This window comes from Excalfactoria chinensis, chromosome 20, assembly GCF_039878825.1.
Source record: "Excalfactoria chinensis isolate bCotChi1 chromosome 20, bCotChi1.hap2, whole genome shotgun sequence".
Classification (NCBI taxonomy): domain Eukaryota; kingdom Metazoa; phylum Chordata; class Aves; order Galliformes; family Phasianidae; genus Excalfactoria; species Excalfactoria chinensis.
The window spans coordinates 503,365-526,730 of record NC_092844.1 but is presented as its reverse complement, the minus strand read 5'-3'; the positions used below and the strand labels follow the sequence as shown (position 1 = coordinate 526,730).

The following is a 23,366-nucleotide window of genomic DNA, read 5'->3' as shown; positions in this document are numbered from 1 at the left end:
CCAGCCACGCAGCCCCAATGTTCCCCAAACCCCAGGCAAGGCAACTCCACCCCCAAGCGCTGAGGGGTGGCAGAGGCACGAGCAGCGCTGCGCCCAGCACCACGAGGACACTGCGGGCACAGCCAATCCCGAGAGCCCCGTTTGCAAACCCGCCCGGCTGCACAATCCCAGCCCCTTCCTGCAAATCCGGGCGTCCTGCTGCAGACCGGGACCCTGCCTGCACTCCTACAAATACCCCTTTGCAAACCCACGTGCAAATCCTCCAGCCCCACGTGCAAAGCGCGGGGTCCTATTGCACATCCAGGAGCCCTTTAGGAGCTCATGCACAGCTCGTGGCCTCCGTGGTTGCAGGGCTGCCTTCACTCGTGCAGCTTTGCCGTACGCAGCCCGTTTTGCACCAGCTCGCCCTGCTCGTTGTGAGTTTGCACTTCGCAGCCCACCTACCCCATCTCTCCCCCCCGGCACCCCGCTTCTTGTAGGGTCGCTCTTCGCACCATTTCCTTTCTCGCAGCCCGCTCCCTACAGGACCGGCACATCCACTCCCGTCCGCTCTCGCAGCCTGCACCCCATTCCTTGCTCTCTCGTGCTCACGCTTTGCACGCCTGCTTCTTGCACGCCTGCTTTTTGCACGCCTGCTTTTTGCACGCCTGCTTTTTGCACGCCTGTTTATTGCACGTCTGTTTATTGCACGCCTGCTTTTTGCACGTCTGTTTATTGCACGCCTGCTTTTTGCATTCCTGCATTTTGCACGCCTCGCTGTGCAGGCTTACCCCGTAACGCCGCTACCCGCACCCCGCGGTGCCGCATCCCGCACACACAGACACGCACCCGCCCCCCCCCCCCCCCCCCCCATGGGGTCGCCGCTCCCGTTTCCGGCCCCGCCCCCTCTCGGGGCAGCTCGCGGGCAGCCCCGCCCCCCGTTGCCATGGCAGCGGCCCTCCCCTCCCGGCCCTCCCTGTTGCCATGGCGAGCCCGAGCCGCGGGCGCTGGGGGCGTGGCCGGCGGGCCGGCCCGCTTTCCGATTGGCCGCGCGACGCACGTGACGAGCGGCGGAATGCAAATGAGCGATGGCCGCGCCGCCGCCCGAGGGAGCGCCGCGCCGCCCCGGCGGGAGGGAGGCGGGCCACGCCCCTCCGCGCTGACCACGCCCCTCTCCGGTAGCCCCGCCCCGCCCCGCCCCGCCCCGCGCCGCCGGCCCGCGCGGCCGCAACCCCGGGAGGCGCTTCCGTCATGGCCGGCGGGAGCCGGGCCGCGGGGCCGCAGGTACGGAGCGCCGGGCCCCGCCGCTTTGTCTGGGCCGCGGGAGGGCGGGGGGTGGGGGGGCGGGCCGCGCACGCGTCCGGGTGTCGGGTGTCCGCGCGTCCCGGCCGCCGTGCCTCAGTTTCCCCGTCGCTGCGGGGGGGTTTGGGGGGGGGAGGGAGGCGGTCGCTCCGATCTCCGCCGTGCGCCCTGCCCTCCTCCCCGCGCTCACGCCGCCTCGGGCGGAGGCTCGGCCCGGCCCCGCGCGGCCCCTCCACGTGCGGCGATCGGCAGAGCCGAGGGCCGGCCCGGGGCTGCGGGGGAACCGCGCGCCGCTCGGCCCCGCGTGGGGTTCGAGGCCACGGAGCCCCGCCGTGCGTGTCACCGCCCCGCCGCGTCCCGGTGCCGCACGCGGGGACGGACGGGGACCGGCGGGGAAGCTCCTCGCTGCGTTCGTAGCTCCGTCGCGGCCCCACGCGTGGGGACGCCCCGATGCCGCCGGGACGTCACGGCACCGCTCGGGGATGAAGCCGCGGCCCGGGCGCCCAAACCCTGCGGTGCTGAGAGCGGAGCGCGGCGGATGTCACGGGCACCGGACGGCGCGTCGGCAGCCGCCTGCAGCGTGGATCCCCGTCACACCTGTGCGTGTCCCACCTGCGCTGGCACAACAGCGCCCTCCGGGGATGTGACCCCGCGTCCTCACGCCGTGGAGCTCAGCGGGCATCGCACTGCCGCGTCCCGCCGTCCTGCCGCCTTGTGCCGTGTTGGTCCCCGCGGGGCTGAGCCGTGGCCGTTGGGGTCGCCTGGCACCGAGACCCCCCGCTGTGGGCACGTGGCTGCTGTCCATGGTGGGCAGCCCGGCGCTGCTGTCCCTGGTGCTGGCTGTGGCACCCGCCATGGTGGCACCCTCCACGGTGGCACGGGGCCTTGGGTTTCTTGCTGCTTATCGGAGGTCTGCGGGCACACGTGCGTGTAAGCAAAGCGTGGGTGCCCACAGAGCCATTGGGTGCTGGGGCCTGGCAGTGTGGGCACGGCCCTTGCTGGGAGAGATGATGGCGGTGGTGGTGGTGGTTCTTCTGCTGCTCACCTCCCACCCCCCAGTGGCACTCAGCACACAGCGCTTTCCCCTCCATCGCTGTCCTCGTCCTTCTGCCCGTCCATCCTTCTGTCCTTCCCTCGCACCCTTCAATCCCTTTTCTTAGCCCCTTTCCTCTTCCCGTCCATCCTGTTGCACATCCTTCCCTCCCTACACTTCTTTCCTTCTTCTTTCCTCCCTTCAGCCCATCTTTCCTTCGCCCTTATTCATTTCCTACTTCTTTGTGTCCATCCTCCCTCCTTTTGTATTTCTGTCTGTCTATCCTTCCACACCTTTCCTACTTCCTTCCATCTTTCTGTCCACCCTTCCCTCCCTTCATCCCTCTACTTCCCTTCATCCCTCTTTGTCTATTCTTTCATGTCTGTCCATCTTTCCCTCACTCCTTTGCTTTCCTGTTCCCTTCTGTCCATCCTTCCCTTCTCCCTCTTGTCCCTTTCAAACTTTACATCCACCTTCCCATCTGTCCTCCTTCCCTCCCTTTGGCCTTCCTCCCATCCTTCTGTCCATCCTTCTATTTCTTCCTTTGCTGTCATTCTGTCCGCCCTTGTCCTTTCCCCCCTCCCTAATTCCTTCTGTTTGTCCTTCTGCTCATCCTATTCCTACATCTTTCATTCTTTCCTCTTTGCTTCCTTCCACCTTTTTCTTGCTTGTTCCCGTCTCTGTCCTCTGTCTCTTTGTCCTTTCTGTCTGTCCCCTCGTTCCTTCCATCTGTTCTACCTTCCCTTTCTCTCTTTCCACCCTCTTTCATTCCTTCATGCCTTTTCTACCTCCATTTATCCATCCCTTTTTCCACCCATCCCTCCATCCATCCCTTTCATACTTGTGTCCTCATCTGTCTGTCCATCCTTCCCTCCTGCCCTTTGTCCGTTCCCATCTCTTTTCTCTTTTCTCTTTCTTTCTTTCTTTCTTTCTTTCCTTCTTTCTTTCCTTCTTTCTTTCCTTCTTTCTTTCTTTCTTTCTTCTTTCTTTCTTTCTTTCTTTCTTTCTTTCTTTCTTTCTTTCTTTCTTTCTTTCTTTCTTTCTTTCTTTCTTTCTTTCCTTCTTTCTTTCTTTCCTCCTTTCTTTCTTTCTTTCTTTCTTTCTTTCTTTCTTTCTTTCTTTCTTTCTTTCTTTCTTTCTTTCTTTCTCTTTCTTTCTTTCTTTCTTTTCTTTCTTTCTTTCTTTCTTTCTTTCTTTCTTTCTTTCTTTCTTTCTTTCTTTCCTTCTTTCTTTCTTTCTTTCTTTCTTTCCTTCTTTCTTTCTTTCCTTCTTCTTTCCTTCTTTCTTTCCTTCTTTCTTTCCTTCTTTCTTTCCTTCTTTCTTTCCTTCTTTCTTTCCTTCTTTCTTTCCTTCTTTCTTTCCTTCTTTCTTCCCTTCTTTCTTCCCTTCTTTCTTCCCTTCTTTCTTCCCTTCTTTCTTTTCTTTCTTCCCTTCCTCCCTTCATCCCTTCATCCTTTTCTTCCTTCTGCCCTTCCTGGCTGCACTTCCTCATCCATCATTCTGTCCATCCTGCTTCCTTTCGTCCCTCACTTCCTCCCTTCATCACTCTCCTCGATCCCTGTCTGTTCATCCTTCCTTTGTCCGTCCATCCACACTTCCTTCCTTTGCCTCAGGATCTGAGGTGCCACTTGCACCGGGCACAGGTAGAGGTCAGCTGGGGCACGCAGGGCCGCTCCATCTACCACCCTTGTGCTCCCCACCCCATGGGACCCCCATGCCCACCTCCATGCTCTCCCCCAGCTCTAGGCCACTCCAGCCGCCCTGCGTGGCCCCTGCCACTGCCATGGAGAACGAGCAGGTCCCGGCACCTCCGCCTTCCAGCAGTGCTGGTGGCACCGGCACGACGCCCAGCAGCACCGGCACCACGCGCCCACCTGCACCGCAGATCTCTGTCTACAGCGGCATTCCCGACCGCCAGACTGTCCAGGTAGGGCTGTGCTGCACACCCTAATCCTACCCATCACCCTACAAATGGGGCCGGGGTTGGGGTGCTTGGGTCTCCTCTTGGGTTTTAGAGCAGGAACGCTGCATGCATTAGGGGGCTCTGCTTAAAGGATAAGGTGGAGCAGCATTCAGGGTGCTGTGGTCGGAGTGGCCTTGGGTGTTGTGTCCCACGGCCCCGCTGCTGCCCCACAGGTGATCCAGCAGGCCCTGCACCGGCAGCCCAACACGGCGGCGCAGTACCTGCAGCAGATGTACGCCGCCGCAGCAGCAGCACCTGATGCTGCAGACAGCCGCGCTGCAGCAGCAGCACCTCACCAGCGCCCAGCTCCAGAGCCTGGCGGCCGTGCAGCAGGTACACACCCTCCCTGGGTCACCCGTAGGTGCCGCAGTGCAATGTACACACAATGCTTTGCTCCCGTCCCCAGGCCAGCCTGGCAGCCAACAGGCAGAGCGGCTCCTCTGGTAGCAATGGCACGCAGCAGGCGCCTGTGCAGCAGCCCACGGTGAGTCCCCAGCTCGCCAGGAGCACCCCGCAGCCCCCACCCTGGCCCCAAAACCCCACTGTCCCATTGCAGATCAACCTGGCCACATCGCCAGCAGCCGCCCAGCTCCTGAACCGGGCACAGAGTGTCAACCCCGGCGCATCGGGCATCGCGCAGCAAGCTGTCCTGCTGGGCAATGCCGCCTCGCCCGCCCTCACCGCCAGCCAGGCACAGATGTACCTGCGGGCACAGATGGTAAGAGGCACTTGGCCCCACGGCACTGTGGGGCAGCTGGGACCTACTGGTTGGCCATCGCAATGCAGCAAGTTAGCACAGACCCACGGGAATCAGATGCTATAGGGTCCCCTTTGCCCCCACAGCTCATGGGGCTCCACAGCTGTGCTGTGGGGGTGGGCTGGATGCATGCAGAGTCCATCACTCCATCATAGGGTAACCAGAGCCTACAGAACTTTTAGATTTCCCTAGCTGTGGGGTAGCCAGGCCCTGTAGGGTGCTGGGAGATGCCTAGATCTCCCAGGTTGCCCATTGCTCTGCCATGGGGTGACCAGACCCCACAGAGTGCCCATCACCTGGCTGCAAGGTGCAAGGCCCCTGAGGGGGCACCTGACCCTACAGAGTGAATGTTGCTCTGCTTTGAGGTGCCCTGGCCGTATGGGTGCCCAGACCCCACAGGGTAACCACACACTGCTCTGAGATCCTTGGACTCCATAGAGTGCCCGCTGTCCCCACCCTAGGAGTGCCCAGACTACATGGGGTGTCAGCACGGGCTGTATGGGCTTCATGGGGTGTCCTCACCCTATTGGTGGTACCCAGACCCCAAGAGATGCCACCCAGACCTATAGGGTGTCCCTCACCTCACTGTTGGAGCCCACTCCAGGAGGGTACCCTCTGCTATAGTAGCAGGGTATCTGGATCTCATGGGATACCTACACTCTGTGGAGTGTTTGCCCAGACCCCATAGAGGGCTGCTACTCTGAAACGGAGTGCTCAGACTCCAGAGGGTCACCCAAGGGACATGGGGAACAGCAGCATTGAGCAGGGACGTGGGCAAGTATCCCACATGTCCCGCACTTCTGCCATCACATGAAGACATGGGGGGGACACTCAGGGTGCCCCCACAACCCTTGGGGATGCACACCCACCCTTCTCTCCCCCCAGCTCATCTTCACACCCACGGGCCCCGTCAGCGCTGTCCGGCCTGAGAGCCCTGCACCTGTCCCACCGCCAGCCCCACCGCCTGCCCCACCACCCGCCACCCCCCAGGTGAGCCCCCCCCATACACCCCACATTCCCCTTTCCCCCCAGCCCACTGACCTGCTGCCATTGCAGGTGCACAGCCTGGCGCTGCGCCCCGCTGGTCCCCACCTCCCTGCCCTGGCCATGAAGCCCCCTGGCAGCACTCCACGGGCCGGCCCTCCCCGGGCCCCCCCACCCGAGAACCCCGGTGACCACCTCAAAAAGGCTGAGGGTCCCGATGCCCGCACCCACCCCCTGGCCCGCACTGCCACTGCCCCTGCTGCCGCCCACCCACTCGTCACCCCAGGTAAGGCACCGTGTTGGGGTTGGGCTGGGACACCGTTAGGTGCTGCAAGGAGCAGCAGGTGTTCACTCTGAAACCTAATGATGGCCCTCCCTGCTGTTTTCTGGGCACCCCATCTGCACTGGGGACCTGTATAAGCCCCAGTGCCAGCACTGGTGGATCAGAGGGGGAGGAGGTTCCTCCTCGTGGCTCAGCTCTGGGGGTGAAGGCTGCCCCTTCCCCAACACCCACCAACCCCCTGGGGTTACCCAACCTCAGGGTGCTGCTGTTACCCCCCTGGCGTAGCCTCATCCCAGCCAAGAGCGAACGCCGCCAGGGTGAGGAGCAGCCTCGCAGGGAGGGGGCTCGGGGGTGGCACCACTGATGAAGCCCCTGGGCCTTATCCCCCCACCTCCCCCCACAGCCTACACCCCGCTGCAGCAGCCCCAGTTCCTGCAGCAGCCACCGAAGCCAATGCAACAGCAGCAGCAGTTCGTCATCCAGCAGCAACAGCAGCAGCAGCAGCAGCAGCAGCAGCTGGCGCCCCGTGGGCAGCCCCCTCCAGGCCCAGCTGCCCCCCAGCTCCAGCCGCTGCCCCCTGCCAGCCCTGGTCCGGCCCCTCCGCCCAAAGCAGGAGCCCCCCACGGTGTGGGGACGGAGGGCGCAGCCCCCAACGGGCACCCCGGCTGCTATGGGGCACCTCGCAAGTTCCAGCACGCCTCCGCCGTCATCCTGCAGCTGCAGCCCACCGGCAGCACGGTGAGGACCCCCCCGGCCTTAGAGAGCAGGGGGTGCTGGGGGTCAGGGTGCACCCTGAGCACTTGGGTGGGTGCATGTCTGCTGTGTGCATGTCTGCTCTGTGCACGTGTGCGACTCTGTGCTGGATCCAAGTGTGTGTGCATGCACGGCTGGTGCACGCCTGAGCTCTGCCAGCGTTGCATGTGAGCATGACCTGCACGCCGCTGCCTGCTCCGTGCCCAGTTGTGCCACATGCATGTGTGTGCAGCGGCCCGCACGCGGCTGTCCACAGAGCTTATGCACCGGGGCCGTGCTTGCATGCGTGTCCGTGGCTCACACTCAAGTGTGCGTGTGTAAGGCGTCGGCTGCGTCCACGTGCACACCCCTACCTGTCCCATGTGCACGTGAGTGCGTTCCTGGCCTGTGCTTGCACGTAGGTGACCCCGCACGCGTGTAGGAGCGTCACCCCGCCCCCAACGTGCGCACACATCGCGTGTCCCCCGCACACACGGACGGCCCGTCCCTGCCGCCCCCCGCCCGTGCTGCGGGTCGCTCTCCCGTCCCGCTGACGCCGTTCCCGCCGCAGCCGCCGCTGGGTGCCGCCGAGGCCGCCCGCCGGGACGCGCCGCCCGCCGCCCGGAGTCCTCCCGCCGCCGCTCCGCCCGCCGCCGCCGCCCCCCCGCCGCCCCCCGGGCCCGAAGCGCCGCAGGGGGAGCGCGCCGCCGCGCACGGTAAGCGCGGGAAACTGAGGCACGCGGGGCGTGGCTCCGCTCGGCCCCGCCCCCTTTTCCCGCCGGACGCCCCGCCCCCTTCCCCGAAGCCCCGCCCGTCGAGCGGAGCGCGCGCGCGCGCGGCGGCGGCCAATGAGGGCGATGGGCGTGGTCGCCGCCCGGCCCCGCCCCGCGCAGCCGCCGCCGCCGCCCCGGCCCGGCCCGGCCCCGCTCCGCCTTTGTCCCCGCTCCGCCGCCGTCGCCGCCGCCTTTGTCCCCGCCATGGGGCTGCCGCGCCGCTGAGCGCCGCCGGTGAGTGCGCGCCGCCCCGCTCCGGCCCGGCCCGGTGGGCGCTGACCTCACTTCCGCATCCGCCCTCGGCCCGGAGCCGCCGCGGCCCCGGTCAGGTGAGGCCGATGTGGGGGAGCGGCGGCGGCGGGGCCTAGCGCGGCCTAGGAGGGAGCGGCGCGGCCTGGCGGGCCCGGGGCGGCCGAGCGGGGCGGGGGCGGGCGGTGCCGCGTGGAAGCTGACGGCTCCCTCCTCCCGATCCCCCCCCTCCTCCCTTCCCCCTCCTCCGCAGAGCCGGGCGCGGAGCGCGTGGATGCGCCGCCCGCCGCCCCCGCCCCCGGCATGACCTCGGGCAGCGGCAGCGCTGCCTCCACCGTCGCCGGCGCCGCCCCGCACAATGGTGAGAACAAACCGCCGCAGGCCGTGGTGAAGCCGCAGATCCTCACGCACGTGATCGAGGGCTTCGTCATCCAGGAGGGCGCCGAGCCCTTCCCGGTACGTTTCTCTCCTCCGTAACGCAACGCGTTCCCACCCCCCCCCCCCGCTCCCTCCCCCGCTCCCCCGCCGTTCCCCGGCCCCGCTGACGCCGCTGCCGCCCGCAGGTGGGGCGCTCCTCGCTGCTGGTGGGGGGCCTGAAGCCGCAGTATGCGCAGGAGCTGCTGGCGGAACGTGCCCCGCAGCACGACAACACCACCACCACGGACTCGGAGATGGAGGAGCCCTACCTGCAAGGTGAGCGGTGACGCCGGGACCGCCGGGAGGACTCGGACCCTCCTGTGCTCAGCCGCCCGCTGCTCGCTCTCTCTCAGCAGAGTCCAAAGAGGAGGGAGCCCCCCCGAAGCTGAAGTGCGAGCTGTGCGGCCGCGTCGACTTTGCCTACAAATTCAAGCGCTCCAAGCGTTTCTGCTCCATGGCGTGTGCCAAGAGGTAAGGGGTAAAGGCCGGCCCCCAGCCCTGCACCCCTCCCCTGCCCTCCTCTCACCTCCCCCCCCGCCGCTGCCCACAGGTACAACGTGGGCTGCACCAAACGCGTGGGGCTGTTCCACCCCGACCGCAGCAAGCTGCAGAAGCCCGGAGTGCCCCCCCACGGCCGCCGCCGCGCCTGCAAAGTGCCCACGCTCAGCAAGGACGCAAAGAAGCAGGTGAGGGGGGGGGCGTGGGTCCGACCCGGGGGGCGCAGTGAGCCGCAGGACCGGTGCTGCCCGGTGGCTCCGTCCCGCAGACGCCGGTGTCCCTCCCGCCGGGCTCGGGGCCGCTCTCGGTGACGGCATCGCTGCAGCTCAACCACAGCCAGGAGGACTCGAGCCGCTGCTCAGACAACTCCAGCTACGAGGAGCCGCTGTCGCCCATCTCGGCCAGCTCGTCTGCCTCCCGCCGGCGCCAGGCTGAGCGTGACCTGGAGCTGCACGACATGGAGCTGCCCGACATGCACGTGAGGGAGCTGGCGGGCATCGGGCACCGCTTCCTGCCCAGCGAACCCAGCAAGTGGAACGTGGAGGACGTCTACGAGTTCATCCGCTCGCTGCCGGGTGAGGAGATCGGGGTCACACCGTAGAGGGGCTCCGTTGGCTGCAGGGCTGTGCTGTGACTGCGTTGTGTCCAATTCCCCTGCAGGCTGCCAGGAGATCGCAGAGGAGTTCCGCGCGCAGGAGATCGATGGGCAGGCGCTGCTGCTGCTGAAGGAGGACCACCTGATGAGCACCATGAACATCAAACTGGGGCCGGCCCTCAAGATCTACGCCCGCATCAGCATGCTCAAGGACTCCTAGAGCTGCGCTGCCGGCTCGCACGGACGCTCCCACCGGGTGGGGAGGGGGGGGGACAGACCCGCGCCCCCCCCTCAGCTCTGCCTGTCCTGGTTGGGGGTGGGGGGGACCCATCACTGAGCACAAACAGCCCCGGGGCGGCCCCCCCCCCCCTCGGCTGCGGGGTGTGTACATATAGCCCGTAGCGATAGTGGCCCCACTCTGGCAGGGAACTCCCCCCAGCACGACGGGGCGCAGCAGGATGGTTGCCTTAATGCGTGGCCCTGCCGGGACCCGGCTGCCCGCCCCGGTGTGGGGGTGGACGTGGGGGGTGCCTGCAGAGATGGCACTGCCCCCAGCGGGCACCTCAGTAAAGGACAGAGGTTGGTGGGGGCTCGGTACCCCCAGCAGGTAAGGACCCCCCCTCCCCCTCAGCCCACACCGCCGTTGCCGGCTGCCACAGTCTTTCTAAGAAAAGGAGGAAAAAAGGAAAAAAAGGAAAAAAAAAAAAACCACCACAGGACCCACAACCCCTTTTTTTTCCCCCCGTTTTGTTTCTAATAAACACTGAAAAAGAAAACTTGATCACCCCCCCATACTTTGCTTCCTCCTCACACACGCTCCCATTCCCTCTGCATAAACTGAGGTGCATCCCAGGGACGGAGTCCCGGCACAGCTTTGTGTCACCTCCCACCCCCCCCACTGGGACACCCCTGTCACACACACAGCTTGGCTGCTCTGTGCTGCTGGTGGCTGCCCTGGGGGGGCACCTTTTGTTCCCTTCCTGTTCCCATGTTTGTCCCCCTGCCTCACATCCCTGCTGGCATCCAGAGCCCAGTAGGTACCCAGAAGTGAGACTGAGGAGCAGTGAGGTCCCTGTGCCTGGCTGGGGGTCCCTAAAGCTATAAGGGGGGAGGCGTGGGGGGGGAGGAGGAGGCCCTGGAGCTGGTGGCCATGGCAGTGATGTGTCCCTGGAGCTGGTGGCCATGGAGACACCGTCCCCAGAGCTGGTGGCTGTGGTGGCACCGTTGTGGTGATGGCTGCTGGCGGTGTGAGCTGGTGGCCGTGGTGTCTCTGTGTCCCGCTGCTCACACCCATGGCTGCCAGCACTCCCAGAGCTGTAACCCCCCAGCACAGCAGAGCTGCCGCCTTCCCCACCACTGCATCACCCACCATCGGGGTGGATGATGGGGAGGGTTGTGAGCCCCCCCAGGTGCCACCTTTGTGACCGCGCTGCCCCTCGCCCCGTCCCCACATCCCGGTGGCACCACACAGAGCCCGGCTTTTGTTTCCTTTTCTTTTATTCTTTTCTCTTTTTTTTCCTCCTCTCCCAACCGGGCACTGCTTTGCAGTTGGACCTGGGGGGGGGTCCCAGCTGTTCCCAACATCCCGCAAACACTCCGTGCGGCCACAGCTGCCCCTCGGGCTCCTCCATGAGCCACAATGCAAGACAGTGGGGAGGGGGGGGAATAAGGGAAGAGGTGGGGAGGGAGGGTGTCTTTTTTTTCTCTCTTTTCTCCTTTATTAAAAGGCGATCACTAGCTCTAGGGACGCGTGGCCTGGATTCCAACTAGGAACATAAAAAAAAAGGCCCCAAACGGGCTGGTTGAGGGGTGGGGTAATAAGGGGGATGGGGGGGGAGAGGCGTTAACAGTGTGTGTATAAGAGGCGTATTTACACAGTATTAACATGCTGACAAAAAAGGTTACAATATTGAGTATCGTACAACACCGAGGGGGAAACAAGGAGCCAGAGGGTGGATGGATGGGGGGGCAAAGGTGGGGTTGGGAAAGGGAGGGGAAGGCTGTGGGGACTCAAATTAATAAACAGAAGGTAATAAACACCCTGGCAAAACAATGAGTTAAGGCTTAAAAAGTGTATAAAAAAATAACACAGTTAATATCCAAAACGGAACCAAAGAGTACATAATATAGATGAGTTTCTGTCGAGTCTCTCTGCGGGGAGCGGGGCCCCCCCGGCTCTGTACACAGGGCTATGTACACACAGCGGCACGCGGACCCCCGGCGCTTCCCCGGCTGCTCCCGGCGACAGAGTCCGGTGTGGGGGGAGCAAACCCAGAGGGGAAAACGTCCTTAACATCAAACGCAGCCCAAAGGGAGCGGCGCCCCCAAAACAAAGCCCCCCCCCACCCCCCCGACCCCCGCTCTGCTCCGGAACAGTCCTGGCTGGGAGGAGGGGGGGTCTGGCGCCCGCTGCGCTCCGTTCCGCGTCTGATTTCATTCTGTGTTAGCAGCACCGACTTCTTGGCCAATAAATATATATATATATTTGTATCCAAAATGAGGGCAGGCGGAGGGCAGGGGGAGCGAAGGAGAACAACCCCCCCGCGCCCCCACACACACTCCCCAACCCCAAGAAAACTGCAGATTCAAAGTGCTCTGAAACCGTCTTTGGATGTCACCAAACCTGCAGCCCCCAGGGGGGGGGCTGGGCCCGGGGGGGGGGCGACACCGTGTCATCCCCCCCCCAGCAGCAGCGGGGCGGGACGGAGCCCACTTAGATGAGCGAGATCCGCACGGGGATGCCGGGGGATTCGGTCCTTTGAGGAGAGTGCTGGCTGACCAGGTGCTCCACCACCGTGTGTTTGGACATGTGCTTCATCAGGTACGTCTCCTGCGGGGCAGAGGGACAAAGGGTGAGCAGCGGGGCAGGGGGAGGAGGGAGGCTGCACCGTGCAGGGACCCCAGAGCCCCTCACCGAGGTATAGGCGCGGCCACACATGCTGCAGCAGTAAGCCTTGGCATGCTTGATGGCGTGCGCTGAGAGGTGGATCTGCAGCGAGGCCGAGTCCGTGTAGGCCCGGTAGCAGTTCGGGCACTTGTAGGGCTTGTCCTTGTTGTGCTGTCGCTGGTGAGACTGCCAGAGAGCGGCACAGGGTTGGGTTAGGGGGCACAGGGTTGGGTTAGGGGGCACAGGGTTGGGTTAGGGGGCACAGGAGAGCCCTGAGAGCCCCCGGCTTCACACCCCCCCCGTGGGGCCTGGCACTCTGTGCCCCCGTCCCCGCTGTCACCCGGGTGCAGCTGACCTGGAGGTTGGAGAGTTGTGTGAATGCCTTCTCGCAGCCGGGGTGCGGACACTTGTAGGGTCTGTCGCCGGTGTGGATTCTGCACAGGACGTGGGTATGGTGGGAACGTGTCAGGCAGAGGCTTCAGCGTGGCTGGGAAACCCCACAGCCCTGAGCCCTACAAAGCCCCCAGCACCTACATGGCCCCTGAGCTCAGCAGAAAGCAGGACTGGGCAGTGACAGCCACGTGCACAGAAAGGACCCAGCGATGGGGCACAGGGGGAAGGGAGACCTTGGACTGAGACCCATAAGAGCCACGTGGGTCGGAGACCGCGGCTGGAGGTGGCCAAGGAGAGGAAGGCGGCACGAGATGCTGAGTGGACACCCCACCCCATCACACCCCACTGGGGACCCCCAACCCCACGCAGCCCCTCCTGGCACCTGGTGTGCTGCTGGAGGTGGGACAGCTGGCGGAAGGACTTCTCGCAGTACGAGCAGTGGTAGGGCTTCACACCCAGGTGGATGCGCAGGTGCTGGGCCAGGTAGGAGGCGTTGGCGAAGGATTTGGAGCAGTGGGGGCACTTGTGGGGCTTGGCCTCTGTGTGCGACTTGGAGTGGATCTGCATCTCCGACTTGGTGAAGAACGTCAAAGGGCAGACCTTACACCTGCGAGGAGAGCCGCGGGGGCTGGGCTGGGGCAGGACACCTCCCTGCACCCCTCATCCCCTCCGCCCCATAGCGCTGTCACAGCCCCGGCTTCCACACCAGGCGCCCTCCTACCTGTACGTCTTGCCCTCTTTGGCCATCTCCCCCGAGGCCAGGATGGGGTAGGGGACCACGAGGACAGGCGGCCCCGAAGGGTTTTCCGCCTTGATCTTCTTGCGGCCCCGCTCCGCCTTGGGCGCCCCCAGCAAGCTGTGGCCCTGGATTGTCTTTATGGAGTCGAGGAGGGGCGGGCTGGTGATTCCTGAGATAAGGGTGGGCGAGGAGGCGATGAGGCGGCTCTGGCTGGTGGAGGTGGGCGTGGAGGGGGTCGTGGTGCCCGTGCTGGACTCGGAGGTGCTGACTGTGGGCGCGCGGGATGCCAGCCCCAACCCTGGCAGCACAGACAGGCGGGTCTCAGCGGGGCACGCGCTGCCCGTCCCACGTCCTCCCCCCACACTTGAGTGTCCCGCAGGCAGCAGGACACAAAGCAGGCCCCGCTCCCCTCCACGCGGTGCCAGTACCTGTAACGGTGCTGGTGGCCGGCCGAGCGTGCAGAGCCACGTCTGGCTGTGGCACCGCCTGCGGGTGGAGGCCCGGCACCTGCTGCAGCTTGGGGAGGGACATGATGGACTGGCTGCTTTCAGCTGGCGAGGGAGGCACCAGGAGGGGCTGCTGGGAGGCCACAGAAGTGGGGGGCAAGTGCGGGGGCCGGATCTTCTCCGCCATCAGCTGCTCCTTGATTTTGTTGATCAGGACGAGGTTGTCCAACTGGCAGGGAAGGAGGCAGAGATCAGAGGTGCCCCCGTTCCATCCGTTTTCCCTCCTCCCCCAGGCCTGGGAGGGAGCACGGTCTCACCTGGCTGGGCATGGTGGGGGGAGGCGGCCAGAAGTAGGGGTTGTTGAAGCGAGGCTCCGCCATCCTGCAGGGAAAGATGGGCCGTTATGGGGGGCAGCAGCCTGGCAGCCCCATCCAACCTCCCCGTGGGGCTTTGCAACAGAAGGAGCCCCCAGGGCCCACCACAGGGCTGAGCCACACCGACAGCAACGCAGCAACCACCGGGAGGCACTTCCTAGAAGGACCCTTCCAAAAGACGGAGCACGGAGGAGCAGAGTGCAGCGGGGCAGCCGGCCTTTTGTGCAGCTCATACCCACAGCAGAGACAGCTGCTTCCAATGTCACTCACGGGTTCCCCCAGCCCCCACACGTATCACTGCTCCCCCCAGCACCTCGGGGAAGGCTGCAGGAGGACACTGAGCACGGCGCAAGCACGGCAGCGACGCACGGACCCTGAGGAGCCCCAGTAAAGGCACCTGCAGCAACCACAGACGGCTCAGCGCTCGCTCCAGGACAAGCCCTGCTTGCAGAGGGGCTGGGAGATTTATAGAGATGCTAAATACTTTGGAAAAATGAATTCTAAAATCCATCTCTAAGTTAATAGGAAACATCTGAGCGGGGACGGCAAGAAAATGATGGCAGCGGAGCAGCCCGACATCAGCAGGCATTGCTGCTGCTCACATCACAGCCAGAGCTGGCGGGGCACACCGAGGCACGAGTGCTCCTGATTCCTCCTCGCCCAACGCCCAGAGCTGATTCAGCCAGCGCCGCCATCAGGAAACTGCACACGTTATTTTGTCTGCACCCTGAGCCGGGAGCAGGTGGGACCCCCATGTCTGTGTGCAGAGCACCGGGAGCAGCTCCACGAGAAGGAAAGAGCTCCTCGGCACCTTCCCAAGCTCACCAGGTGACAGAGCTGCGGGGAGCTGACCTCCATTTGGAGCAGAAACCAGGCCACGGAGGGAGAAACCAGAACGGCACAGACCCATCCCCACCACAGCCGGCACCAGGAGGAACCAGGCACGAGATCGGCACCCTGCAGAACACTGCTGCAACAGGGGGCAGGGAGGCCAGGGACAGCGAGGTGCAGAGTGGGACCTGCTGACCTGCATGGCACGTGGGGATGCAACCACAGTGCGGGAGGGCAGCGGCCACGTGGCAGCAGGTGGTGCTGGGCAGCTCGATGTCCTGGAGCAGCAGCCCTGCACCAGGGACCTGGAGCTGAGGGGAGCTGCTCTTTAAGAGCCTCAAACAGGATCTCAAACAGAGCGCCAGGCTCTGGCAGCTTGAGGCACCAGGAGCAAAGCAGACTGCATCACAGTATCTGAGCATCCCCTCCTCTGGGGCCAGCCCTCTCTTGTGAAAGCAGAACCATGCACAGAGCCACAGGGGACCCTGCCCTGCACCAGTCTGTGCCAGCAAACGCTGTCAGAGGGGACAACCCACTGCTTACAACGCCTGTACCACGGCTTGGGATGAGCACAGCACCCTGACGTCCTCAGGTTGGAGTTCTCCTGCAACTGCCAGGAACAACAAACCCACCACCACGGCCCTGAATCCCACCACCATCACAGCCTGAACCCGACCACCATGTATTGAGTACCATCATCACAGCCTGAATACTACCACCATCACAGCACGAATCCCACCATCACAGCACAAATCCCACCATCACAGCACAAATCCCACCATCACAGCACAAATCCCACCATCACAGCACAAATCCTACCACTATGGCCCTGAGTCTCACCACCATTATGGCCTAAGCTCCACCATCACAGCTCAAATCCCACCATCATGGCCCAAGCCCTATCACAGCCTGAATCCCACCATTATGGCCTGAGCTTTACCATCACAGCCTGAACCCTACCACCATGGCTCAAATCCTGCCACAACCTGAATCCCATGAGAACGGCTCAAAGCTCCACAACCACAGCCAGAATCCCACCACTACAGCCAGAATCCTCACACCATCACAACCCGAACCCCACCGCCATCACGGCCCGAATCCTTGCACCGCCACAGCCTGAACCCCACCACTACGGCTCCCCGAATCCCACGGCCACGGCCAAGCTCCACCATCACAGCCCAAATCCCACCACCATGGCCCAAGCTTTGCCACCACGGCTCGGCCAGCGGCTGCCCCGCAGCGTGGGAAGCTGCAGTGCCCCTTCGATCCTTGCCTGGCCAGAGCAGGAAAACAGGAAGCCAGAGCTATGATTAGAAAAGGTTTTTTGGAGCCGACCCAGTGAGCCGCTGCTCTGCCCTCGCAGCAGGTGCCCTGTGCCCTGCGTCCCCATCCCGGACCACACCGAGCTCTGCCCGCCCCATCTGCTCAAAGAAATGGAAGATCCAGCACAGCCTGTAGCTACGGGGGGGGAGAGGAGCACAACCTGCCGCAGCCCCCGCTCCCACCCCACCCGAGGAGCTCTTATTTAACAGTGAAGCTGCCACAAACGCTGCGAACCTGCCCAGAATAAAGGAGAAAGAAACAGCCGCGGTGCCAAAAAAATCCCTGCTCCTGTCCCAGCCTCATCTCATCAATTGTGCAGTGTTTCATCTGGAGCACAGGGGGAATTGCTCCCCCCTCCCAGGGCTGAGCTCGGACGGCGGGGGAAAGGGGCCGGAGGGGATATAAAGCAGATGGAAAAATACATAAAGTCCCTTTTTCTAGATTCTCAGCTAACTATGAAAAATGGAAGCTGACACACAGCAGAAAAAAAAGAAAAAAAGGAAAAAAAGGAAAAATCCATTAAAATGGAAATGATGAAGGGTGGGGAAATGCCGCAGCACGTCTCCCCCCGGCTCTGCTGGGCACGGCGCTGTGTGCCCGGGCAGCGGGATGCAGGAGGTGCTGCTGAGCCAAAGGCGGCATCGCGGACACCCAGCAGAGCTCCACGGCAGGGCCGGAGCTCCCAGGTGGGGAAGGAAGAGGAGGGAGGTGGAAAGAGCAAGCAGCAGATGCACGGGGAAGGGAGAGGCGTCGTGGTGGAGCCGTGTGCAGGGGAAGGGGTGCGCAGGCGGCTGCAGCGAGGCCCGGCGGTGGCCCGGCACAGACAAGACATGGTGCACGCCGTGTTTGGTACTCACAGGCTGGCCTCAGAAGCCAGATGGCCGCAGCTGCCTGGGGAGACGTGTCGATGAGGCTCCAGATTGATGGAGGTAGATGATGGCACGGGTGGGTACGAGCGCCAGGCCCCGCAGCTCACTATAGCCTTCCAACTTCCTACCAAACTGCCGCTAAGTCAAGCTACAGTTCTCTAGGGAACGTCTCTACTTTGGCAGCCCTCTCTGTCTCGCCTTCGCTGAAATAAAAAGAAACAAGAGATTCTTTTCACGGACACGGCACGGCACCGCAGCAAGAAGGGGTCGCTCCCAGGGACCGGCGCCGCTTCGCCCCTCAGGGCCAGCAAGTGGCCACAGGGCCGCCTGGCACAGGTAGGGCAGCAAATGGGGCACGGGGAGGCAGGGAGGGGACGGGGTGAGCCGAGCGGCATGCCTGGGTACCGCGGGGTGCCAACGGCCAAGCAAGAAGCCAGCCCTCCACCAGCAAAGCCTCGCTCTCCCAAGCAGGGTCCCCAGCTGACAAGTGTCCATCAGGAGCAAGCTGGGCATGGAGCAGCAAGCACAGGGCAGCGCCAGGAAGCAGCACCCAGTGCTGGGCAGCACGAGTCCACACAGCCTCAGACTGCAGCAGGCAGAAGCAAAGGGCCCGGTGTCCGCGGCTGTCCCTGAGCTCAGGGCGCTCACCGCCATCAGATCAGCAGGAGGGGACGTGGGGACGTGGCACTGGCACGGCCGTGCCCCCATCGCCCCCCATCCTGTTCCGTTTGTCAGCTCTCCATCTGTTCTCATGCCACCGAGCTCCGCCTGCACGCATCTTCCCCCAGCAGCGCAAAGCCTTCTCACCCATCAGCTCAGCCCTGCCCTGGGCCGCACCACCTCCACCTTCCCAGCACGCAGCCGGCACCGCTCGGAACCCATTGCACATCTCCGCGGGCTGCTCACAAGCGGCCCCAGCCTGAAGCAGCAGCTTGTCAGGAGAAACCAAAAGCCCGACTGCAAAATCCCCAGCCCCGAGCTGCCGGGTGGGAAGCAGCATCAAAGCTGCCCAGCCGCCCGTGGGCTGCCGTGCCGTGCCCAGGCGGGCTTCCCCGTGCCGCAACGCACCGTCCTGCTGCCAGCTCCAGGGACCGTCCCGCGTGGGCTCTGCGCCCACGGCCTCCGGCCCAGCTTTTCCTTAGCAGGAAGAATTTACCCTAAGGTAGAAGGCAGCAGAAGGAACGTGAGCCGGGAAAGCAGAAACAACACGTGAAACCCGGGGCAGGAGGCTCAGAAATCCCCGTGAACGGCTCCGAGGCGGAGTGTGCCAGAAGAATTCACCCAAGATGGAACCAATTAAACCCCACGTTTCCGCCCCCCGAAGGGCTCTAACTGGTGTTTCTCATTCAGATTTCCTTCCCCAAGCAAAATCAACTGAAAGCCAACAGCAGCTGGAGCAGAAAGCCGATCCCAGAGGGGTGGGGGTACAGGACGGGACCCCGAGGGAGGGGGTGCGAGGAGCCGGGTGTGTGCCCGCACCCCAGGGGTCTGCTCTGGGAACGGAGTTGGACCCCCACATTCCGCCTGCAGGGCCCCAAATGCCACAAGAGCCCACACTGCGCGAGGAGAGAGTGGGATCCCAAATGGAAGAACGCGGGACTCAAAAGCTGCATTGCTGCCCAGGGTTTGGTCCCCAGCTCGGGGAACTTCTGCAGCTGCCCACAGGCAGAGGGGGAAGGAAGCGGTGCAAAGAGGATGGCGAGAGAGGGCATGGAAGGAGCCATGATGGGAACCTGCTTCCCTTGGAGCCACCCTGGAGACCGAAACGGGAGCAGGCAGGACGGGACACCTGGCTCACAGCCCCTGAAGGTGGGGACGGAGCTGTGCTGCAGTTGGAACCAGCGGCACTCGCCCGCCCAGGCGGATGGCAAAGCAGCACAGCAGGGACCCAGCTGTGACATCGCAACAGGGACAGCAGGCACCAAACCCCCAGCACCCCGCAATGCCACACTGCCACCCCAGCACCCACACGGCGAAGAAGCACCGCTCAGAGCTGGGCGCCGTGACAGCAGCGACTGCGCGACGGCGAAGCAGAGCTTTGCCCCAAGGCCAGGCAAGGAGGCAGCAAGCAGCTCCCCCCCCCAAGCCCACCGCCCCGACCCCACACACACATGCACTTGTCACAAGGCCACGGCCAGACACCGCTCAATGGGGGAGAAGGGGATTCCTGAGGGAGAAGGGATTGCTCTGCGCAGAGAAGCGCACGGAGCGGCGGCCCTGGGAGAGGAGATGGGGATCGGGCTCATGCGGTGAGCAGGACCCCCTGCGTACCCACACTGGGTTCGGCGTCCCCTCCCCACACCCCCGGGCAGGTGACCCAGCTGGCAGCCCCAGGGGGGCTCTGCTGCCCAACGCTCCCTGCTGCAGCGCGGTTCGCTTCCCTCGAGCGTGCCCACCTCTGGGAGTACTGGCGTTGCTTCCCCTTATCCGCGTCCATCTCCAGATCTAGCTGGGAACCGGTGCCGCACGCGGGGCGTTTCTCTACGGGGGGACAAGGAGGACAACTTCACACACCCCGAAAAACACAGACACACGGAGGAACAAAAGCGGAGCGGCTCCCACCGACCCGACCCGTGGGAACGAAGGGCTTTTTCCTGAAAGCAGACAAAAAGAAAAGCTGTTTTCATCCCCAAGTCGCCCCGTTCTGCGGTGCCAGCAGGGCCTGCACCCATCCAGCCACCCGCCCCGTGGGCTGCACACCAGGAGGGGGCCTGAAACTTTTTCCTCTCCTCTCCAACCCCGTTTCCATCCCCGGGGGCTGCTGAGCCGGGAGCGCCGCCTGCCCCGCCGTCCCCACGCGGAGCATCCCACGGCACAGGAGGGAGAAAAAAAGGCCCGGGGATGGATCCAAGGCCAAACCGCAGCTCGCCGGCTGGGGATGATAGATGGATAAATACGGATGTGCGCATCCCCGCTACGGCACGGCCAGACCTAGGAGTGCAGGAGGACACTGAGCTCTGCGGGCACCGCTGCCGCTGGAGATGTGGGTCCCCTCTATAAAGCTGCGGCTCCCACATCCCCGCCAAAGCGCCATGCAACATCTACCCCCCGCATCCCCTCCTCCTCACCAACCAACAACCCTCAGCCGGCTCTGTCGGACCGAACAAAAATCCAGTTAATGGGGAGGGGATGAGACGAAAGGAAAGGAAAAAGGAGGGGAGCAACGAGAGGGGGGGGTGGATAAATAAAGAAAGCAGGCAGCAGCCCCCCCGACACACACAGCACCGTGCAGGATGAAAGGCCCGTAAAAATAAAGACTAAGGACAAAAAATCCTAGTAATAAAAGGAAAGAAAGCGGGCGGAGGAGGAAAGGATAACGGGGGGGGGGGGAATCAGAAATAAGAGGAGAGAAAAGCAACGGAGGGAGAAGCGACCGAGAGAAAGGCAGCCGAGCCCCCACGCTGCATCCGCCGCTCCTCGCCGAGCACCGCCGCACGGATGGGGCCGATCGGCTGCAATTAACTTTTCCATCAGACCCTCCGGAGGAAGAAAAAGAGAGAATCCAGCGAAGCGGGCATCTTCCTGGCCGCCCCCCCACACCCACCCCCCCACCTCTTCTTCCTCCTCCCTTCCTCCTCCTCCTCCTCCTGGGTTGGGAGGGATGGGGGGGGCACACGCAGAGGGGTGCCCCCCCCCCAACCCCGGGGAGGGGGCGACGAGAAGAAGCGAGGAAGCAAAGAAAATAGAGGAGAAAATAAATAGAGGGGGGGGAAGGGGGGAAAAAAAAGGCAAAACCACGAAAGCAGAACGCGAGAGGAGAGCGAAGTTGGGCGCGGAGTGAAGTTGCTCCTGCCGGGGGGGGGGGGGGGGGAACCTCCGCAGACAAAAAGGCCGAAGGGAGAAGGGGGGGATGGGGGGGATGGGGGGGGCGGCCCCGCTCCGTGTCCCTCCGCCGCCTCTCCCACATTCTCAGACGGTTTTATTAAAATTCGCAGACAAAAGGAAAACAAAAATGGCAGCCCGGCTTATTTTTAAAGCGCGGGTCGGAGCGGAGCGGGGGGCCGCCATGTTCTGCAGAGCAACGGGGACGGGAGGGGGGAGAGGGGGGATGGGGGGGAAAGGGAAAAAAAATAAAAAAAAAAATAAAAAAAAATAGAAAATTAAAGGGAAAGGGGGAAAAATGAGAAACGAAATAATAACGATTCGGATCTCGGGGAGGAACGCGGCAGCACCGCCCTGCAACCCCCCCCCGACCCACAACCGCTGTTTACCGGAGCTCGCACCGGGGGGGGGTGGTATTAGTTTTTGAATGCGGGAGGAGAGGAGGAGGGGGAGGGGGGGGGGGGGAAGAGGAGGGAAAGAAGGAGGAAAAAAAACGAGGCACTTCCTATACCGACAGCCATGCTCCCGCGTCCCGCGTCCCTCCGCCGCCGCACCGACAAAATGGGCGCCCCGCGCCTCCGCCCGCCCCCGCGCCTCCGCCCCCGACCGCCCAGACACCGCGCCGGGCAGCACCGGGCCGCCCTGCCCCGACCGACCGACAGACCGACAGACCAACCCCGGCACGGCGGCCGCGGGGCTCCGTTTGGTTCCATTCCGCTCCCTGAGCCCCCCCTCCCTCCTCATCTCCGAGCTCCCACCAGTGCCACCCAGTTCTCGGTGTACCCCACTCCTCAGTCTCCAGCTTCACTCACTGCCCCCCAGTTCTCCTCACCCCTCTCCTCAGTGTCGCCCCGGCCCCCCTCAGTGCCCCCCAATTCTCCCCGTCACCCACCGGTTCCCCTCAGTTCTCCTCAGTACCCCCCGATCCCCCTCAGTCTCCAGCCCCTTTCAGTGCCCCCCAGTTCTCCTCACTGCCCCCCAGTTCTCAGCCCCCTGCCCCTATCGGTGCCCCCCAAGTTCTCCCCAGCACCCCCCAATCTCCATCAGTGCCCCCCCCGTCTTTCTCAGCCCCCCTCAGGACTGTGCCCCCACATTGTCCCCTGTCCTTCACTCCCAGAGGCCCCCAGCCCCTCTATGGGGCAATGATTGGATTGGAAGAACTCCCCCTCCCCCCAGGGATGGGGCACCCCCAGCTCTGCAGGCAGCGGTGCCCCTCATCTCCCGCTGCAGACCGACATTGGGGTGCAGCACTGCTGGCTGTGCAGCTCGCTTCCTGCAGACCCCCCAAGTTTGCAGTGATGGTGCCATTGAAAAACAAAAGCAAAAAGCCCCAATCCCGGGCTCTGCGTGCTTTCCCAGCCCCCCAGGAGGACCCACAGCAGATGGAGAGGAGCAGGGTTCTTCTCCCCCCCCCCCCCCCCAGGCACGTTGGAGGGCAGTTGCGATGTCTCCCCTCAGCCTGCTCTACTCCAGACTAAACAAACCCGGCCCTCCTGCATGGCTGCAGTGCTCTCATCTGCCGGTCTCACTCGGAGCTGTGAGGGGATGGCAGGGCAGCACGGGTTGTGTGTTCCCGACCCGACTGTGCACGTCTGGGTGCCGTCCTCCTGAAGCACGTAAAGCCCTTCTCCCCACCCCAGGGGCTGGAGGAGTTGTATTATGGAATCATAGAATGGCCTGGGCTGAAAAGGACCGTAACCAGCATCTCGTTTCAACCCCTCCGCCACGGGCAGGGTCGCCAGTCACCGGACCAGGCTGCCCAGAGCCCCATCCAGCCCGGCCTTGATGAGCTGCTCGTACAGCATCCTCCAGTGGAGCTGAAGAGTCCGTTCCCACCTGGGCGGGGAGACGGGCGCGTTTAGGACCCTCCCTGCCCACCCTGAGGCTCCCGTTGTCCCTTTGTCCCCTGCCACCCCCTTGTTCCAAGTTCCCCTCCGTCTGCATGTGAGATACATTTCCACCACTGCTTTCACTTCTGCCTGTACAGCTGGGGGGGGTGTTGGTGGTGTTGGGCTGCTCACTATCCCCAGGGAGGACACCCCCAGACCTGCAGGAAGGGCATGCAGCCATCGGGGCAGGCTGGCCAGCAGACATCTCCTGGGGGTGCTGCGTTTTGC

At 63.6% G+C, this 23,366-nt stretch overlaps 2 protein-coding genes across 20 annotated transcripts; one reads left to right on the top strand and one right to left on the bottom strand.

Annotated features, from left to right (window-relative positions):
- Positions 1-1,145: 1,145 nt before the first annotated feature.
- On the top strand, positions 1,146-10,606 carry PHC2 (polyhomeotic homolog 2). Its single transcript, XM_072354098.1, is given in 16 exon segments — positions 1,146-1,263; positions 4,055-4,241; positions 4,451-4,519; positions 4,521-4,610; positions 4,684-4,761; positions 4,834-4,995; positions 5,920-6,024; positions 6,091-6,304; positions 6,705-7,039; positions 7,605-7,749; positions 8,309-8,511; positions 8,619-8,748; positions 8,829-8,943; positions 9,023-9,158; positions 9,239-9,545; positions 9,631-10,606. Coding segments are annotated over 15 exon segments (2,388 nt in total). The 5' UTR covers positions 1,146-1,263; positions 4,055-4,097; the 3' UTR covers positions 9,786-10,606.
- Positions 10,607-10,742: 136 nt separating this feature from the next.
- Positions 10,743-21,944, bottom strand: ZNF362 (zinc finger protein 362). 19 transcript variants are annotated; one of them, XM_072354095.1, is made up of 10 exons: positions 21,926-21,944; positions 19,824-19,908; positions 17,416-17,630; positions 14,348-14,411; positions 14,013-14,259; positions 13,567-13,882; positions 13,228-13,452; positions 12,808-12,886; positions 12,480-12,638; positions 10,743-12,395 (listed from the first exon to the last, which is right to left on the bottom strand). In XM_072354095.1, the coding sequence occupies exons 4-10, from the start codon at positions 14,408-14,410 to the stop codon at positions 12,279-12,281; spliced, it is 1,206 nt and encodes a 401-aa protein (XP_072210196.1). In that variant the 5' UTR covers position 14,411; positions 17,416-17,630; positions 19,824-19,908; positions 21,926-21,944; the 3' UTR covers positions 10,743-12,278. The 19 variants fall into 19 exon arrangements, with proteins under 19 accessions (XP_072210196.1, XP_072210190.1, XP_072210197.1 ...); XM_072354089.1 differs by lacking the exon at positions 21,926-21,944 and adding an exon at positions 21,761-21,833 and having other exon boundaries at positions 19,824-20,021; XM_072354096.1 differs by lacking the exon at positions 21,926-21,944 and adding an exon at positions 21,761-21,833 and having other exon boundaries at positions 17,416-17,625; positions 19,824-20,021.
- Positions 21,945-23,366: the final 1,422 nt, after the last annotated feature.

Excerpts from the sequence above, each read along its gene's own strand:
- ZNF362 (XM_072354078.1), bottom strand. The coding sequence starts at position 20,461 with ATGGCGCTTTGGCGGGGATGTGGGAGCCGCAGCTTTATAGAGGGGACC. Across the intron at positions 14,412-19,823 it reads CAACGCCAGTACTCCCAGAG|GATGGCGGAGCCTCGCTTCA; the intron begins GTGGGCACGCTC and ends CTTTCCCTGCAG. Across the intron at positions 12,887-13,227 it reads CACCTCCAGCAGCACACCAG|AATCCACACCGGCGACAGAC; the intron begins GTGCCAGGAGGG and ends CGTCCTGTGCAG.